Source organism: Panthera pardus, unplaced genomic scaffold, assembly GCF_024362965.1.
Source record: "Panthera pardus isolate Hobbes unplaced genomic scaffold, ASM2436296v1 HiC_scaffold_21, whole genome shotgun sequence".
NCBI lineage: Eukaryota > Metazoa > Chordata > Mammalia > Carnivora > Felidae > Panthera > Panthera pardus.
The window spans coordinates 38,256,108-38,276,171 of record NW_026526777.1 but is presented as its reverse complement, the minus strand read 5'-3'; the positions used below and the strand labels follow the sequence as shown (position 1 = coordinate 38,276,171).

At 50.2% G+C, this 20,064-nt stretch overlaps 1 protein-coding gene, 1 long non-coding RNA gene and 1 pseudogene across 2 annotated transcripts; all 3 read right to left on the bottom strand.

Annotated features, from left to right (window-relative positions):
- Window positions 1-2,085: 2,085 nt before the first annotated feature.
- On the bottom strand, window positions 2,086-3,146 carry LOC109250620 (glyceraldehyde-3-phosphate dehydrogenase-like; annotated as a pseudogene).
- Window positions 3,147-15,650: 12,504 nt separating this feature from the next.
- Window positions 15,651-16,830, bottom strand: LOC109254690 (uncharacterized). The gene is made up of 2 exons (XR_002074939.2): window positions 16,570-16,830; window positions 15,651-16,028 (listed from the first exon to the last, which is right to left on the bottom strand). It is a non-coding gene; the product is annotated as an uncharacterized LOC109254690 (long non-coding RNA).
- A 135-nt stretch (window positions 16,831-16,965) lies between these two features.
- Window positions 16,966-19,220, bottom strand: GARIN4 (golgi associated RAB2 interactor family member 4). The gene has a single exon (XM_019421422.2). The coding sequence runs from the start codon at window positions 18,808-18,810 to the stop codon at window positions 17,020-17,022; it is 1,791 nt and encodes a 596-aa protein (XP_019276967.2). The 5' UTR covers window positions 18,811-19,220; the 3' UTR covers window positions 16,966-17,019.
- Between the last annotated feature and the right edge of the window lie 844 nt (window positions 19,221-20,064).

The window sequence follows — 20,064 nt, the reverse complement described above, 5'->3', positions numbered from 1 at the left end:
ATGATCCATCCCCTTGGAACAGGTGGATATATGAGCAAATGAAACCTTGGGGTTCTATTAGCAAGAAAGGGGTGGAGCACCTGTTGGCTGGGCTACCGATAGTGCCTGCCGCAACCGGGGGAATGATTTTAGGAGCAAGAATCAGAAACAGCATCTGGTTGTTACAACCAGAAAGGGAATTTATCGGAAAGAGGTACAGGGTGAGTCTGCAGAAAGAAGCAGGAAGCACAATAAATGCTTTTTAGCCGGCCTGCTCTGGACCCCTCATCACTGTGAAAGAATTCTAGTGCCTCTGCACTTTGTGCCACTCGTTCAACATTGAAGTCTTGGGGCATGTTGTACTGAATCGGGCCGATGACACGGACACCTGGGTGCGTAGAGGGGCACCTGGCCTTTTTGGTCTCCAGCGTAGCCACCTACCAAGACCTTATACACTGGGAGATTCTCCTTCAATAGGAAAGAAAGTGTGGGATGGTGTCCAGCCAACGCAAAGCCAGACAGCCCAGCTAATATCTAAGAATTGGAAAAGCCTCTATCAAGCCTGCAGTTTGGGAGATGCAGTACATGGGAAGGCAGGGTTGGGCTTGTTTATGTCCACCAGGATTAATTACCAGGAGGCAAAGTAATACCTAGATGTTTCATATCATTTTGCAAGTCTTTTTGACCGTGGGGTAAGTTTAATTTCATTGTAACACTGACACCTGTTTTTGTCAGCCAACTTTGCAGTGCGGTTAGCTATTCACACCTTCAGGGAAATAGATATGGTTAAAAACAAACAGCAGACATTGGAAAGGAACAGTATCGGCGAGGAAGCTGGGCTGGGGAGCCGTGTGGTTAGTCAACTGTTGCTGTCGTTCTTGTTGGGTACAGTATACTTTATTGATGGTACATGATAAGGTACGGGAGCTGCTTCTCCGCCAGGGTCTTCTCTGACGGGCCACCAAGAGAAGGTAGTGATGGGAGCAGAGGCTCCGTAGGGGCACCAATTACATCTGGTTGAATTGGCTAGACGGAGAGAAGCAAGTGGTCTTGGTTCTGTTATATTGAGGCACAACTTCTGGTCATCCGCATGACCTCCAGTTGCACTTGGGTGGCTCAGGCCGTGAAGCGTCCTGCTCTTGATCTCAGCTCAGGTCTTGATCTCGGGGTTGTGAGTTCAAGCCCCATGTTGGGCTCTGTGCTGGGCATGAAGCTTGCTTAAAAAATAAAAAAAAAATAAAATGAGTCAAACACAAGCTTACACAGCATCAGTCTCAACATCCCTGAACACAAGATTCCAGGTCTGGGATGGATGGAAGGTTGGGGCAAGAGAGCTCCCAGCCAGTGATGTGCATGTGCACACATGCGTGTGTGTGTGTACACACACACACACACACACACACACACACACACACACACAGCATAAACGCATGTACGTGCTCAATGCCCCCAGCCAGGGCTGACCTCCTGCAATGTGCATTGCGGTGAAATTGAATCCTGATGCCACACCAGTGAGCACTGAGAGCCCCTGGCAGGCTGCTCCTGGATCTGGAGAGGGCAAAGCCACAGGATCTGTTGAGGTAGGTGATGGACTGGATTTTAATTGGTACTAAGTGACCTCTTTGCTGGAGGCTTCAGGGTAGGATTTATCCTTACACTTAGTAAAGGAGGTCATCACGTAAAGAATATCAAACATCTTTTCCTGCATCCACTACAATTTAGACTTTTCAAATACTTCAACCCTTCCCCTCGGTGCACATTCAACATGGGCAAAGAAACTCAACAACAGTCATTATTGCAATTATCTAAAAAGAAACATTCTCTTATCAGTTAAACTCTCAACTCGAATATTCAAATCCAATCACTATGCAATCTTAATCAACTGTTGCTGTTGTTCTTGTTGGGTACAGTATACTTTATTGATGGTACATGATAAGGTACGGCTCCCCAGTTCCCCCTCCTTCTTCAGGGGAGTCTGGGATGGAAACTGTGTAAAGGTTAGGAGATTCTCATTGTGTTTGGGGATGAACTGGGGCAAGGACTCCCCAGCAGCTGAGCACCTTTCTCATCTATTGCTTTTACTGGGGCTGGTGGTCCAGGGGGCTCTTACTCCTTAGAGGCCATGTAGACCATCAGGGCCACCACTCAGTTGCTAGAGCCAAATTCACTATCATACCAAGAAACAAGCTTGAAAAAGTGGTCATTGAGGGGAATGCCAGCCCCAGTATCAGAGGTGGAAGAGTCAGTGCCACCGTTAAAGTTGCAGGAGACAACGTGGTCCTCGGTGTGCCCCAGGATGCCCTTGAGGGGGTCCTCTGATGCCTGTGTCACCACCTTCTAGATGTGACTGTATTTGGCAGCTTTCTCCAGGTGGCAGGTCAGATCCACAACATTGGGGTTGGGGACACTGAAGGCCATTCCATGATCTTCCCATTCAACCAACTCAGGGATGACCTTGCCTACAGCATTGGCAGCACCAGTAGAAGCAGAGATGATGTTCTGGGCAGTCCCTCAGCCATCACACGGTTTCCCAGAAGGGCCATCTGTGGTCTTTTGGGTAGCAGTGATGGCATGGACTGTGGTCATGAGTCCCTCCACAATGCCAAAGTTGTCATGGATGACCTTGGCCAGATGGGCCAAGCAATTGGTGGTGCAGGAGGTGTTGCTGAAAATCTTGAGTGAGTTGTCATACCTCTCTGGTTCACACCCATCACAAACATGGGGGCATCAGCAGAAGGGGCAGAGATGATGACCCTCTTGGCCTCACCCTTCAAGCGAGCCCCAGCCTTCTTCGTGGAGGTAAAGACCCCAGTGGATTACACAACATCTTCAGCACCAGCGTCACCCCATTTGATGTTGGTGGGATTTCATTCTTGGAAGAAGTGTATGGGCTTTCTATTGATGACAAGTTTCCTGTTCTCAGCCTTGACTGTGCTATTGAAATTGCAGCGGCTGGAATCGTACTGGAACATGAAGACCATGTAACTGAGGTCTATTAAGAAGTCACTGATGGTGACAATATCCACTTTGTCAGAGTTAAAAGCAGCCCTTGTGACCAGGTGCCCAATATGGCCAAATCCATTTACTCTGACCTTCACCATCGTGTCTTGGGAACATGGCTGGCACTGCACCAGAAGATGCAGCTGTCTGTCGAACAGAGAGGAGCAGAGAGCCCAATTTTAATCCTCTTTAAAACAACTTCTTCCCTCAGATTATCAGGTCCATTAAATATAAGCCTCCTGAGGGACCATCACAAAGTCTCTTATCAAGAGCTCTGGGGGAGGTGCTCAGATCACCAGGCCTGAGGAAGCTCTGAACCCTGGGCACAGACAAGGAGGATTCAGAGAAGGGGGAGATGGGGAGCCCTCCCTCCTGCCATCTGGAGTCCTCTGTGACTCAGTCTCCTTCAGCTGAAACTCCCCCATTGCCCACAAACCTCACGCTCAGCCAATTTGTCTGTGAGCACAGGCTTGCAAGAAACGAGCACTAAATCAAAGCAGTTTTCCTGAATCAGGAAAATGATGAGCACATTCCAAACCTTTACAGGCTTTTCTTTCTTCGTTTCTGGAGAATTTAAAAATAGATCTGGAGATGACTCTTTGCAGCTGAATTCCACAGGCATGATATCCTCTTTCCACAGTAGAGATGTAAGGAAAACAGCTGACTGGAAAGGCCTTTCCTTGATGTCATTAATTGTCCTCCAGGTCCTATGTTAGGACCTCAACTACTAAGTGGCAGGCACCAGTGTTTGGGCAGGGCCAGCCCTGGGCAACAGCACAGAAGACCCTTCCATTCTCTTCTCCCCTCATTTCCTTGGTGTACCCACTCAACTTGCCCTCTGTTCTTTCCCACTGCAAGGTACAGTGGAGTGTATCTCCAGTTTGGCTCATCTTCAGCTGCACCTGGGGTGTGTGGAAACACAGATTGCTGAGCCCTGCCCCTGGAAAGTGATTCAGGAATCTGTATTTTAGGACCAAGAATGTGTATTTTTAACTATTCCCTTGGTGATTCCGAAGATCAGCCCAGTTTAAGAAACACTGGCGTAGTGCTATGAGCAAGGACTTCGGAATCAAAGACAAAGTTGAGCTCAAACTTAACTTCTGCCACTGTGGCCGGGGACCATTACAAAGCTTCTCTGAGTCTCAATTTACCCATCTGTAAAATACGAAACTTGAGTAAAGTAACGTATTTTAAATTTTTTCAGATTGAAAATCGTTGTTCTTCTTCTTCCCAAATATAAAATCAGATTCTCCCCAAACAACTCATTAAGCCAGGGGAGAATCAACAATAAGAATCATGTTGATAAAAAGAAAAGGACCATACCTGCCTGCCACCCTACCCTCCATCTCCACCCTATCCCATCTGGGAGAGCACAGGGTAGAGGTCATGACTTCAAGCCTCTCAAGCAGCTAGTGGAGGCCTGATGCTGGGGCCCTAAGTGAGTTGGGGCAATCCTGGGTGGATGAAGCCCTGGTGGGCTGAGCAGGCAGCAGGATTCTGAGGTCTGTCAGTGCTTGTTGGTGGGACACAGGTTGTCATGTACTCCAGGTGTCCCAGGAGTGTTGGGCCATGTGAATGCTGGTGGCTAGCACAGCTGTGCCAGGAATGACTGGTCATAGGCAGGTACCTGCTATTCCCTGGTTCACTGCTGCAGGCACCTGCTATTCCCTGGTTCACTGCTGCAGGCACCATGCCCATGTTATATAGGAGGTACTCATGATTTTTAAGATCCTGGAACTATAATGGGCATATATTAAGGGCTCAATAAATATTGGTTCCCACCAAGTCCTGCATTACAAGGAGATATAGTTGACTAATAAGACTAATAAGATCTCTCTCTAGAGAGATCATCATTTTAAGGGAGAGAGACAGAGTGTGTTAAGACTGAGGACAAATCCTTGAATGTAGAGAATGTAGAGAGGGAAATGTCAGATGTGGGTAGCAGGGGAGGTCTTCTAGCCCCCACAAATTATACTTGCAGGATTTCCTATCTCAATAGAAAATTTAAAAACCTTTTACTCCTTCATTGCCAATAATCCTTCTCGTCAATAATCCTTTGTCTCCTTCTCTTTTAAGAATCAGATTGTGCCGATTCTATCATGCCCAAACTACTGGTCAGTCTTAACTTATATTTAATAGACTAACTGCCTGTGGAGGAAAGGTTGACTGATTACATATGTTTCTTCTTGCCGTGATCAGAGTGTTGTGCTTGTATGATGTTGACTCAACTCTCTTTGACTTGGCATAGGGATGATGGGATGCAGTGGTGAGTGGCAAATCATGATGGCTTTTGCATGCTTTGATGATGGCCATGGCTGTACTCAATGTCCTCCAAATTCATAGCCCCCACACCCATGGAATGGAGCCTCAGGTGAAGGTGGGGAGGACCCTTCTTGGCATGAACGATAAAAGGGTTTCTCCTTGCTCAGCAGGTAGTATGCAGTCAATCAATATTTGTTGATTGCTCCCTTGATTTTGTTCTAAATCTTTAAATTTCTTCTAAAATCTTTAGGATTCTAGATTTTGGTTGTAGGAGAAGCATGGATGGGGAAGAAGTGAACTGTGAGATTAGATAATATTTTATAGTTCAACCTTTATATTTCTGCTGTATTGTGTAGCAAGAAGGCTTAACGAGAAAGAATGGTCTTTGGAGTTTGGTGGACTTGGTTTCAGATCTTGCCTTCACCAGGTAGTTAGTCCAGATAGGCTAAAATCTCAGTAGCTTCAAACAGTGAAGATTTACTCATCCAAGTCGGAGTCCAGTGCAGGTGGCAGAGGGCAGGGTGAAGGGTGCTCTGCTCCACTGAGTCATTCAGGGACCAAGCTCCTCCCATCTTAATCATGTGGCTTTGTGGTGCCTGGGCCATGCAGATAGTGACAGGAAAGGGGATGAAGGACCATCTGCCAGATTTTTATGGGCCAGGCCTGGAAGTGGCAAAAAATCATCTCTGTCCCCATTTCATTGGCCAGAACTCAGTCACTTGGCCAGTCTTTAACAACAAGAGGGCTGGGAAATGTAGGTGAACATGTGCTTAGAAAGAAAAGGAGAATATGGATATTATTCTGCCACAGGTGTGTGATCTTGGGTAAATGACTTCAATTCTCTTAGCCTTAATCTCCTCACCTGTACAATGGGAATGTTCTGTATCTAGTGGGGCTGTTATAAGACTTGAAGGATATGATATACATAGCATGCTTGATATACAAGCATGCCCTTCTCTTTTAAGTGTACAAATCACTTTTTTCTTCCTCTGGGTAACCCCAAACACTAACTGGTTGGCAGTTGGGCCTCAGTAAGCTTTCTACCTAGTTAGGAGAACATGGATGAATACTCACTGCTCCTTTTCACCTGGGGGTGAAGGGCTTAGTCTGAATGATTTCCTCGCCAGGAATTGGTGAATGGTCACTAAATCTTGGGGAAGTTGTCTTCAGGTCTTTTCATGGTGTGTGTTAAGGGTTTGCTGGAGTATTACCTTAATATCTAGGAGCTATTTATTTGGAGGAAAATAACCAGAAAAAAAGGTACTTCCATAGTAGCATCAGACATTTATGTTAATATAGGTAAAAACATTCTGATGAGAATGAGTAGACTGTTGGAAGTATTTTGGAAAATTCTTTCCTTCTTTTGAAATCTTTAAGAAAAGGGCAGTGTCTGCCTTTTGAAGTTATTCAGAACATCTCAGTTTAGGGTCAGAAGAATGGACTGTTGCTTCTGGGGCCACTTCCTCTCCCCTGTTCTTTCTCAGAGTGGTCCTTTTCTCTCTCCTCCTGGAAATGAGGTGCCTAAGCCTTTGTGCCTGGGTTGACCTATCCAAGAGATATCCTCTGAGGTCTTCTTTATATGAATATCCAGACTCCCTAACCCTCCAGGTCAGGTTCCAGAACATTCTGTTCAGTTCACCAGTCAGATCCAACGAGGAACAAGCAGAAGAAGGTCAATGTAGGAGATGTAAGGGGAGAAGATAATAGTGGGAGGTTGTCATGGGAAGCGGGATATAAACAAAATGCCTGTTTCCAAAGATGCCTTAATGTCCTGTGTTCTCTGCTCTCCAAGACGTACACTGTAGGGTGGTTGCGGCAGGGCGAGGAGCTGAACGCCAAGCTCAGCTCCAAGAGAGGAGAAAGGGGGAAGGTTTGGTGGCCAGATGCTTTTCCTTCCTCTGACTTTTGCTGGGTCACTTAGAAACGACTAGGAAACCCAGACTGTGTTCCTTTCTCTGAATGCCTTCCAGCTATGTCCCTCCCCAACCCCTAACTGGAGGCCACACTATTTTTACATTTCTCTTGGGAAGTAGATTCCAAAATTTCTGTAAGTCTTCCCGTCAGCGGAGCCTCTGATTTCCAGTAAATTCAGGGTCGCCTAGTTTTCTATATTCATTTGCATTCGTTTGCATAAAATTAGCATGCTTCTGAGTCCCGGACTCTGAGTCAAAGCAACTCAGAGAATTAATGCAAATGGGCTCCAGCTTTTGTGCCCCACAGAGGTGGCAGAGAGAGGCAGCCTCGGCCTCAGAGAGAGCAAGAGTGGTGGCCCTGACTTGTAGGCAAGAGGTTTTGTCATCCACTTGACCTGTAGATCCTCACTCTGGGTCCACTGAGAACTCTCAGGGGGCCTCTGTTTTCCAGACCCTGAACCTTCACCCTCAATGTGGTAGAGCCTAGCAGAGGGGATTTGAGTCATGAAGCAAGCTTTGGGGGTTAGTTTTGGTGGGACAGGAGTGGGTGAGGAGGGATCCTCAGATCCGAGTAAAAATCAGAAGGAAGCAGTGAAGTCAGAGGCGGGATGGAAGGAGGGATGACAGAGAGCCTCACTGGACATGGAGACAGACCAGGGAGGGGAGCCTTGGGGTAGGAAAAGGAAAGAGGGGAGAGGGAGCAGGAATGGGTGGGGAAGCTCTGTGTGGCTAGTTAGATTGGAGAGTGATCATCTGTTATCTAGGAAGTTAGTGGTCACAGTTAGTGGGGGAGTGGCGGGGCAGATTTTCTGGAGCCCATTCCTTTCCTTTCTCTTAGACAAGGGTTTCTTGCTGGGCCTGGAAAGTCATCCCTTGGGTCTGTCCAGGGATGGTCTGAGGTGTCACAGCCTGAAAGTGCCTATGACAGATTTTTTAGCGGTCCCAGGTAAGACAGATGTCGGCAGTGTGGAACTAGAAGGAACAAGCCACTCTGCCCACATATGCACCTCATTCCTCCAGTGGCCAAGACACCCTGGGCCTGAGTGAGAGGCAAGGAGTGGAGGGAGATGGAGGGGCCCCCAGGGCCAGGGGGAGAGGGTGGTGCCTGATATGGAGCCCAGTATTCTAAGCCATGGAGTTTGTTGACTGCCTGCTGGCTAAAGGCTGGCCATTCACCAGGGTGCAGGGGCAGATACCTTCTAAGGCCACGTACTTCACAGAGTCAGCCCACCCTGGGGCCTGGGGGGTGAGCCCCAGTGTGAGACGTCTTGGGATTTAATCCTGGCTCCACCACCGGAGGCCTTGGGTAAGTTATTTGAACTTGTCTGTGCCTCAATTCCTTCATCTGTAAAATGGGAATAATAATGCCGACTTCATAGAGCTGTGGGAAAAGAACTAAACATAACAGCCCCTGTAGAGTTTTTAGAACAGCGGCTGCCAGAGAGGAAGCACTCAATAGATACTACTGTCATTATACGTGGCAGCCCCATAAGATGCAAGGAACAGACTGCAGAACTTGGAAGGAGACACGGGGTGGGCTCCCCGTTTCTTGGCTTCGTGCCCAGTGTGGCAGCTGCTCATACACTTTCAGCTCAAGTGGATACAGCCACAGCAGCAGGCCGTGTGGACGAGGGCCAGGCGCGGGCTCTGGCCAACCACAGGCTGGGAAATGACACGGGTAGTGATGTGGTTTCCTTTTTTTCCTCTCTTTCCAGGAGGGGAGTATGAAGGGAAAAGAAATTGCTCTTTCGTTTGGCAGGCACAAGAGCTGGAAGGAGGGACCCTACCAGGAAGAAAGGCAGGGAACCCTGCACGACTTATCTGGACCACTCCCAGCAAAGGGATTCTGGGGAGGGTCTTTGGGCATGGCCTCTGTGGGCAAGGAAGGACTAAGCGTCATTAGTGATATCTCTCCCTGTCCTGGGCCTCCTGTCAGTCAGAGCTGCAGAAGGCTGCTGGAAGGGAGGGAAGGAAGGGGCGTAGGGAAGGATAGAAGGCCACACTGCGCCTGGATGCAGGAGTGACCGGTGGATCCTTTCCTGTCAACAGAGTCCTCAACATATGCCATTTCTCCCCTCTGTCTCTCACACACAGACACCTCCAGGACTCCCTCTTGGCCCAAGGTGACTTCCCTGACAGCATGCCTCAGTCTCAGTCTCAGCTTATCACCGATTTACACAGCTGCTATCTTGTGGCCTAAAGCACTGAGCTGGTAGATCACAAAAAGTTCCGAGAGGCTTCTTAGCAGGCTGTTCTCCACGTCCTTACTACTGAGATCCCAATGTGCCACCCCCCACCCCCATTTTCTCCAGCCCTTGCTTTTCCCTTCAAGTTCAGCCCCTGATGCTGTGCGATGTCTGGTGGCCCAGCCTGGGATTCACCCTCTGGGCCCTCGCCTCCTCCCGAGTGGAGTTATCAGACGAAACAGGTTGTAACGTAACAGAGTCTCTGTCTCTCAGCCTGGACATAGAGTTGTGACTCCTGGCCCTATGTCACTCCAGATTTATCCTTAGCCTGACTTCTGTCATCATCAGCTTAAGTTAAATTCACCATCCCTGTTGTATATGCACAAAAGTCCAAAACCAGTTGCTAGTTGATACTCAAGTTTAGAGGATTCTTGGATTTCAGCAACAGAAAGGAGTAATTGTGTCTGGGTGCAGTCAGTTGGTTGGAGGGGGACCGGTTGAGCTAATCCCGCTTTGCTCTATCCACAAGACCCCCACCCATCTCTGAAGGCCCGGACCCGGGCCAGGACTGGGACAGGCCTCTCTGGGAACAGAGGCCTGCCAGACTGGTTTCTGTCCTTGACCAAGAAGCCAAAAAGAGATTGTAATGTTGAGGCAATGAATGTGAAACAGAAACAAATGGTTCTAGTTCCAGGAAGTCAGAAATGGAAGGAAAAGTCATTGGTATTCTTTGGGACCCAGTGTGGGCTAGGTTTTGGGCTGTGCTCACCAGAACTCTGCCACTTACTTGAAGTAGGACCTTGGGAAAGCCCCTGTCCTCTCTAGGCCTCAACTTCCTCATATGTAAACTACATCTGGGGTTAGTCAAGACCTTTCCGGGCCTGACATGCGATGTATGGTTCCAGGTGTCCCAGTATTCTATCACCAGAGGGTCAAAGAGCTTGGGGATATGTAGGGAGGGATGGGGAGAAGAGGACTAAGAAATGCCCAGTGGGATTCCTTGTGAGTTTGGTTCATTGAAAGGGGGAAGAAAAGAAGGGAGTAAGAAAGTAAAGTGAAAAGAGGTAAGAACATAAGAGAGGGAGTTAAGGAGAGGGAAAGTATGAAAGATGGAGGTGGCTGCAATGACCTCAGGGCTCCTTAGGTACATCCTGGCCAGGGGGCTTTGTTAGCATGGGGGGGGGGGGGGTGGCAAATTGTATTTTCCAAAGAAGGCCACAGCAATATTGCCACCCCCCATGCCCTTTCACAATGTGATCTTGCCATTTCCCTCTGAAGAGGTGGACTGTAATTGCTCTCCCTTTAAATCTGGGTTGCTCTTATGACTTGCTTGTAACCAGCAGAATGCAGTAGCAGTTATGCCGGGTGACTTCTGAGGCTCAGCCAGAAGCAGCTTCCCCTTGGTGATCTTGGGATATTTGCTCTGAGGGAAGCCAGTCTGACTACCTGTGACCATCATGCCAGAAGGCCCCATGGAAGCATGCCTCTTGATAATCCCACCTTATGGCCATTTTCTTCAAGGCACCAGACACAGGGATGGAGCTCTCCTTGACTCTCCGGACCAGACTACTGAACCACCTCACTCGATACCATGAGCAGCAGAAGCCAGTGCTCCCAGGTAAGCCTTGTCCAAATTCCTGGTGTAGAAGAATGTATGAGATACCATTTTTGGGGGTCACAAAGTTTTTGGGGGTAGTTTGTTATAAAGCAAAAGGTCGCTGGAACGGGATGGTAGGAGAGGCGTATAAAAACATAAGCTTCCTTGAAATGAGAAACCCTTGAAAATGTATGAACAACACTTAAGATCTCAGAGATGTATGAGATTTCAAAACTAACTTGAAAGCCAACCTCTAACTTTCCCTATTCAGGATATTATAACACAATTACCATTTTCCATGGTCGCCATATATGTTTTTGAAAAGTATGTTTTTAGGGGCGCCAGGGTGGCTCAGTCAGTTAACCATCCGACTCTTGGTTTCAACTCAGGCCATGACCTCATGGTTCATGAGTTTGAGCCCTGCTTCAGGCTCTGCACTGTTAGTGGGATTCCCTCTCTCTCCCTCTCTCTCTGCCCCTCTCCCCCGCGTGTGCGCACGCACGTGCTCTCTCTCTCAAAAATAAATAAATAAACTTATTTTTAAAAAGTGCATTTTTTGTGAGAAAGGGAGAAAAGGCACTTTACCCCACCAGAATGGTTTTCAAAGGAAAGAGATGAGCAACATCAAATGTTGGCAAGGATGTGACAACCAGAAGGCTCACGCGTTCCTGGCAGGCGTGTGTAATGGCACAGTCACTTTGGGATATCATCTAAAACTGAACATATGCATATATTCAATTCCATTTCGAAGTATATGCCTGACAGAATTTTATGTATATTTTTACCCAAAGGTCTGCATATAAATGTTCATAGCAGCACGATTCCTAATAGTCAAAAATTGGAAACAACCCAAACACCCTCCAGCAGCTGAATGAATAAATAAATGGGAGAATATTTTTGCAATGAAATACTGTATGGCAATGAGAATGAATGAATTGTTGCCAGAAAAAAAATCCTGGGCAAATCTCACGAATAGGAGGCTGAGGGAAAGAAACCAGAGTCAAAGAATATATACAGTGTGATTCCGTTGGCATAAAGTTGAAAAACAAAGCAAAATGAATCTATGGTGTTAGAAGTCAGGATAATGTTTACCTTTGGCGGTAGTGACTGAAAGAGAACATGAGGGGGGCTTCTAGAGTTGTGGTGATTTTTTTTTTAATGTTTGTTTATTTTTGAAAGAGAGAGCACACACGCGAGCAAGCGGGGGAGGGGCAGACATACACACACACACACACACACACACACACACACACACACACACACACACACAGAATCTGAAGCAGGCTCCAGGCTCCGAGCTGTCAGCAACGAGCCCACCGTGGGGCTCGAACCCATGAACCACAGGATCATGCCCTGAGCTAAAGTCGGACGCTCAACCAACTGAGCCACCCAGGAGCCCCTGTGTTGATGTTCTGATTCATCACTGGTGCTAGTTATGTGGGGGTTTTGGGTACATATGTTATACTTCAAACTAAAATGTTAAAAACAGGAGGAAAGACATACTCTCAAAGCAAAGGATAAGTCTTTCAAAAATGAATTTGGCTTCATAAAGCGTTTTTTTTTTATGAAAAACTTTCCAAAACCAGTGTAAATTGCATTATGGCAAGGTGCTGGGCCTGTGGCGATGTCCGTGGGAGAAGAAAACCAGGGTGACGTGGCCAGCAGCGACTGGAACTGTGGGGAACAGGCCAGCCCACCAAGGAAGGTGCTTCTCAGTGGCTCTTTGCTGCCAACCGCACTGTGTGCACGTGACGTGCATATCGAGGAGGGTCTTTCCCAGCCTTTTGCAGGCCATGGCACATGTAGAAAATGGCAACACTGGAAGGGCATTCCGGGGTATCAGATGGGGCTACTGGCAGCCAAAACCAACTGGTAGGTCGTCCAGGTGCCCCAAAGATGATGGGTGTCAGCACCCCAGCACACCTGTGAGAAGACACCCACTTAGAGAGTGTGGGAAGACATGCACCTCTATAACACATTTTCGGGTCTTGTGCTCTTCTCCAGGAAAATCCAGCTCTATATCCCCCTCACCTCTGCATTACAGGTTCCATCTGCAGTAGTGAAGATCAGGGGGTTCAGGGGTTTATCCAGCATTCTGGCCTCGTCTCCCCTTCCAGCCTCATTTCCCACCACGCTCTCACCCCCCCACCCCGCACTTCACCCCTCCCCATCCCCTAAGCACATTACATCCTGGGCACACTGCACTTGTCTGTCATCTAGAAACATCTCCCAAGATCCCAAAATGCCCAAGTCTTTTTTTTTCTCCATCATCTCTCTGCTCAGACCTTCCCTTCTCTGTGATGCCTCTTTCTATACACTGCCCAAGGCCACTGCCACACTTTGGCTTGTGGTACTGGCGTGTGTGTGTGTGTGTGTGTGTGTGTGTGTGTGTACATGAACATCTTCATGGGCCCTGATTTCCTATCTTGCCCACAGTAGGTGTTCAACAGTTGTTTCTCGAATGACTTCTAGGTTGCAGAGGGACCCTGACCATAACTCCACCCTACCTCTATTCGTTGTTTTTTTTTTTTAATTTTTTAACGTTTATTTATTTTCAAGAGACAGAGACAGAGTACAAGTCGGGGAGGGGCAGAGAGAGAGGGAGACACAGAATCTGAAGCAGGCTCCAGGCTCTGAGCTGTCAGCACATAGCCCGACGCGGGGCTCAAACCCACAGACTGCGAGATCATGACCTGAGCCGAAGTCGGACACTTAACCGACTGAGCCACCCAGGCACCCCAGACCCTACCTCTTTTCTTGATGGTCACTCTGTCCCCTTGAGTCAGAACCCCCAACCTCCCAGGGCACCTGTCTTGTGGTCACTCCACATTCTGCCAGAGGCTTGGAGCCCTGCAGCCTGGATGAGGTGCATCCTCTTGACTCAGACCCCTCCCTCCCAGCTCACACCTCTGGGATTGGTGTTATGCTAACTGTGGTGTGACAAAGGGAAGGCGTGACTGCCACTCAGCCTCAGTCCTGGCTCTTCTCTTTCAAGCAGCAGTCTGCATTACCAGGATGTGGCCACAAGGGGCTCTGCCGGGCGACTCTTGGGCACAGTGAGGAGGGTTCTGTGGGAATACCTCCTGTGCCCATGGGCAAGGAACAGTTCAGGCAGTGTCTCCTCTCCTCTCCAGTTCCCTTTGGCTGCCTTGTCCTGGTGTTTTACCCCTTAGCCACCTAGAAGCTGTTTTATATCTTAACACGTTCCTCCTTGCTTTCCACAGAGGGCCTTCCACTTTTGTCATTTCCGCCTCCTTTAGCTGAGCCTACACCATGATCTCCCGGTCTTTCAGGATGTGGGGTGGAAATTGTCCTCTTCCATCATTTCACACCTCTGGACCCCACCTCCCTTCTGTTTCCCCCACTGCCACCCAGGATCAGGATTCCCCATCTCTGGGCAGGATTAATGGAATGGCTTCCTGGAGGATCCCCTGTCTCCAGACAGCCCCCTGTCCATCAGCTGTCCACTCTGGAGCCAGAGAGAACTTACTCCCGTCAGACGCTGGCCTTCAATGGCTCCCCAAATCCTGGACATTCACGCAGCACCCCAGGTGCCCGAAGATCCAGCTGCCTGATTCTCCAGCCTCATGTTCCTCTTCTCCCCTTGTGCTCCAACCAGCAATACTGAAATCCTGTAGTTGCTCAACACATCGTAATATTTCAAGGCTTCGTACTTTGCACGCATCCTTTTCTGTGACCTGCACCTCCTCCAGCTTTGCCCTTACTCCCCATGCCTCCTCCACCTGGCAGAGACCTAGTCATTCTTAAAACTGTCAGTTCCTCTGTGAACCCTTCCCTGACCCAAGACTCCTTCCCATGCCCCAGAACCCCTCCTCTGAATAGATCCTGTTCCCCGAACATGCATCTCTCATTGTATCTGTCACTGAGCATTGTGATGATGACCCAAGCCTGCCCTATTTTCTCCATTGTCCCTGTCCCTCCCTGTGGGATGTGGAGTTGGCACTCAGTAGGTGATACATGAAAGGAGTTGCATCATCCCCTCTCTGCACCATCACCTCCACCTTGAGCAAGTCTTTCAAATGCTCTGAACCCCCATTTGCCCATCTGCAAAGTGGAGACGTGAGAAGCAGAAGGAGGCACGTACATTAAAGAACCTACGTGCCATTAAACGACTAAGTTCTATGCAGATGTCTTTATTGCAATTTCTTCTTCCAGACCAGTGTTTACCTGCACTTGCCTGGGTGGAATCACAGGATCAAAAGTATGTGATGTGGTCTTTTTGTAATTTCCCCACCTTGAATCCAGGGGAAAGCTGGTTAAGAGTAAACCATTAATTCTGTCCCCCTGCAGCTCCCAGTCTTCTCCGAGGCTCTGGGTTAATGATTCTAGGTTGTTTTCCTCACCGGGCATGTTCCATTCTTTAAGAATGACTTGACTCACTCCAATAATTCTCCAGCCTGGGGTTGTGAACCTTGTTTCGCTGGAGGAAACGGTGGGTGTGTGTAGGTCTCTGGCTGTCTTCCTTCCTCACCCGTGCCCCAGGCCCCGCCCCGTGGCCACCATTCCCTTAACCAACAGAAGAGACCCCTCCCCTCCCCCCCAAGGAGGGCTGCAAAAGTCAGAGCATCTGTGTTGCTTGGACCTAACAAATAACCTCCCTCACGTGAGGTTTAAGGATTTGTGTTCTGAACTCCAGAAGGAGAGATTTGGCAAGGAGAAACCCTTTTAAACTTTTGAAAACCGAGCTCAGGATGGTTTCTCCATACCAACATTTAATTAGTGGCTGCCAGAGGAATGGGTCGTAAGGAGAGGCAGCCCCAGCAGGGACTGGTCCCCGGAATCCCAGGCAGGAGGTCATGCAGAGGCTGGGGACACAGCTCGAAGGTGGTCTGGACACTCTGGAGATAAGACCAGCTGAGGACTGTGGGCTCACGGATATCCCCAAACCGGGTCACAGTCAGGAGTCTCCCCAGCTCTCATCCCTCCCTCCCCTTAATCCAGTCCATTTGTTGCAGAGTGTTTTGGAACATAGCGTCGAGAATGCTTTGCATACAGAAGTGGGGTCTGGGGTGGGCCGATGGATCACTGTTCTACAAAAGTTCCAAGTTTTCTGAGCCTCAGTGCTTCTATCTGTAAAATAGAGATATTATTCCTTTTTTAATAACCAGACGAGGATTAAATTGTCTCCTTAAACTGGATCTTGTAATATGGTCATAGCAGTACCTAAGAGTGAACACATAAGGGATAAGGCATTGGTTAGGGACATCCAAGGCAAGAACTTCATCACTGTTGCCATGGTGACCCTAGGACCATTCTGATTGCAGAGAGAGTAATGTGAAAAATACAGCTGTGTGCCCATGTGCCCACCCCACCGCCTTGCTTAGGAGATCGATCAACACCACTGAAAGCCCTGTGTTCACCTCGTGATCCCGTCTTGGCTTCCCCCATGAATTTTGTATCTACGGTTTCAAACATGGTTTTGAACTGTTCTGTAAGTGGTGTAGGCTATAGTCACAGAATAGGTTTTTCCCTCTGCCAATGCGTGGAGCCAGGGTGTAGCTGCCCTTCATTTTCACTGCTGTATGTCTATCTCTATACATATCCTACTGTACTCTCAATTGTGTTGATGGGAATTTGGGCTGTGGGCACAGTGTCTTGCTAACATTCTCACCGTCTTAGAACCAATTTCTCCCTTGGAATTGGAATAGACCCTGGAGACTGTTTGCAGCTCTACCCTGGTACCCTCCACTGACTGGCCTGAGGGTATGGGAGTCCTGTTCTTGCTGGGTCTATGGACCTGCAAGGGGGAAGGGCTGTTTATAGAGAAAGGATGGAAGAAAAGGAAGAGCTTTCCAGGCCATAGTTTGACTTTCAGCCGTGGCCCTCAGGAACAAGCCAGATGGGCCTTGAGGCAAGATGAAGCACTCCTTTGGCTCTGAGCAGCAGTGTGAGGTGGGGGCTGCCCTTGACCCCACCCCAGGGTCTCAGACCGGACCCCTCCTGACCTCACAGTAGTGTGAGGTCACTACTGGGCTGCAGGACCTAGAAATTCAGACAGAATGCAGCATGCCATTCTCAGATTATATGGTTCTTTATTTAAACTGCTGTGAGGAAAGCCCTACTAAGGGGCTTCGAAGGTCACTGTCTCCATAATGTCAGATGTCCCTCTCCCCGCGCTCTCCAGGCCCTGGCAGTTCTCCGAGGCCTCGATGGCCTCCAGCCCGCTCCTGTGCACCGCCTTAGGCAGCACGCCCACGTCTCTGCCGCGTAGGGAGCCCGTGGTCCTGGTAGTAAGGTTGGCTTTGACGTTCCTCAGGAACAACCCGATCCTGCCCAGCCTCTTGGTGGCTAACCCCGAGCTGGCGGTGGATAAGCTCCGCCCCGATTTGTGGGAGGCCCTGGGCTCCTTGGGGATGGGCGCGTGGCCGATACCTTTGTGGGGGGCTCGCCTCCCGCCCCCCGGGCTGCCGCGGGCCTTGTCCTTGTCCTCCCTCGCGGCTCTGTGGCCGGCTAAGGACCGCCCGGAGGGTTTCCGGTTGGTCTTGTCCCCCCCGGCCTTGTGGCGCGTGTCGGCTGCCCTGCGGCGACGGGAGCCCCGAAAGGTTCGCTCCTTGTCCCTGCGCTCCCTCCAGCCCTTGCGCGGCTGCCTTCCCGCCTGCTCACCCTCCGCGCCTCCGCTCTGCGCGTCGGAGAGGAGCGCTCTCTCCACGTTTCCCGCCACAGTCTTGCGGGCGCCCTCTGTCCCTGCGAAGGTCGGGGTCCTGCCGGCCCGCTGGGAGAGGCTGGTCGACGAGCCGGAAGTAAACCCGGGGATCTTCGCGGCACCTGCCAAGGCCACGTTCCTGCTCTCCGGGGAGAGGTTGGCGGTGCCCGCAATGGCTAGGTTGGTCCTGCTTCCTCCCGGCCCCGCGGTGGCTGCACCTGCTACGGCCGCGCCTAGCCGATCCGGGGCGGCTGACTTGGTCAAGGCCACGCTCAAAGCGCCTGCCGCGGTGTCCGCTGCGATCCCTGCTGCGAACCCCGCGGCCGTCCCTCCTGTCACCACCGCTGCCGCCCCCGCCGCCTCCCGCGCTGCCACGGCCGCCGCCAGCTCTACGTGTGGCTCTGCCGCCGACTCCCTGTGGAGCTCTGCAGGTTTTGGGGTGGCGGCGGCTGCATCGGGTTTGTGGGAGGCCTGACGGGTCCCCTCCCCACCTGCAAAAGCTGCAGAGGTGGCCCCGGCCACCTCGGAGACCACGTGGAGGCTCCTGATGCTGACCTGGTCCTGATAGCCCTTTCCTTGGAAATCCGCCCCTGCTGGGCTCCTCTTCTCTTCCTCAAACACAGGCATGCAAAGCATGTCCTCCGCTGGGAGGGCGTACGTACTGCTGTTGCTGTCCACTGGTGGTCGCAGGAGGTACACGAGCTTTTCCCAGTAGGTGAAGAGGTCTTCCCGTGCGTCCAGAGCGGGGCACAGCTGCAGGTAGCACGAGCGGCCGGTGGCGAACTTGAGGCGCAGCTGTTGTTTCTCGCGGTTGTGAATGGAGATCCTCACGAACTTCAAGGGAAGGAGCCTGGTGAGCTCTAAGGTCTTGGTAGCCTTGCGGCCTTTTCCCTTGGTGGCCTGGCCACGCCCGCCATGCTCTTCACAGCCGGTGGCCGGTCGGGCCAGCAGCATGACGTCCGGTAGCGGGAGGATGGGGCTGGTGGACGCGATGCCCACGGTCACCATTCTGACCCGGTTGTGCACATCGATTACTTCTCCCCTTTTGGTGATCTGGATAAAGTCGCTCTCAAATATAGGCGCGTACTTGAAGATGTCGTACTCCCCCTTGTGCAGGTGTCGCTGTAGTTTCCCCATGGCCGTGTTGAACATGCCCACTGCGGAGCGGCTGTGGGCTGTGTGATAGGGGAGCAGAGACTCGGGGTTCATGACTCTCTCCTATCACAAGAGGCAGTGCGCGCAAGGCGGGTCCCTGGATCTTCTCTCCCTTGGCCTGGCTGGCAGAGGGTATATAGCCGAGCTCCTGTGTCACACAGGTGGCTCTATGGCCAGTGTCTCAACCCCACCCCACCGCACCCCACGGGGGCCACCCCCCTTTGCCTCAGAGCCTCCCAGAGACACGAGTGAGGGTGGGAGCTCAGAGGATTACAGAGGGGGTGCTGTAGGGTGCCTGGACCCCAGACTGAAATTCTGCAAGGGTGCGGAGATGTATGGTGGATTCCTCCACCTCACCTCCACCCCTGAAGTTTTATCTCCCTGAGAGGCTGGGAACTGCAGACCTGGTGACAGAACTAACTCAGCCTAACTAACCCCTGCGCAGCCATATTTATCCTCTGCTGCCCTTTGTGACCTGTCACTGTCACATACCCCTTTGTTCTCATCCCCCAGGCAGCCCCCTCAGGGCAGGGCCACCATCCTCCTCCCCAAACAGCCCCACTGCCCCCACCGAGGACAGGCCCATCCTGCCAGGGACTCAGGTGGGCATCAAAATAAAAATGTCTTCAAATGGGAACATTTTGTGTGGGGATCTTTTTTTTTTTTTTTTTTAATCCTCCCCCGGATGCAAAAGATTCAGCAACTGGACAAAATCCATAGGAATAGAAGGTGATGGGATACACTTGGAGACATCTGAGCTCATGGTTTCATTTTATCCAATAACCTTGAACTGGCAGTCTTGGTCCTTCGCTTGCTTTTTCATAAAATCTCAGTACACATGGAAGATATCAACCATCAATAATAACATTAAAAACTCATCCCCGAGGTGCCCTGCTATGTTCTTCACATACGACCGTTAAGAGCCCATTGAGTTTGGTACTGTCGTTACCGTCCCGTTTTACAGGTGAAGACACTGAGGCATCATTCGCCTAACTTCACAGAAGTAATGGTAGTAGAGGCAGTATTTGAATGCGGGTCTAGCTGATCCCAAAGCCTTTGTTCTGAACCACTCCAGTACTTTGCCTTCACGAAGAAACCTTGCTCCAGCCACACGCTTTTCAAACCAGTCTGATTTAACTACCTTCAAGAAGAACCGTTTGATGCACTGTTGGAAGTTGTGTAACTCCATAGGTGTGTATATAGATGTCATGGGCAGAACCCAAGACGACTACTACAGGCGGTGGCTGGGCTGAAGTGGGGACTAAATTATCCAGGCGGCCATCTTTGTTCCTTCCCTCCATTATGTTT

Coding starts and splice junctions, on each gene's coding strand:
- GARIN4 (XM_019421422.2), bottom strand. CDS start 18,810: ATGAACCCCGAGTCTCTGCTCCCCTATCACACAGCCCACAGCCGCTCC.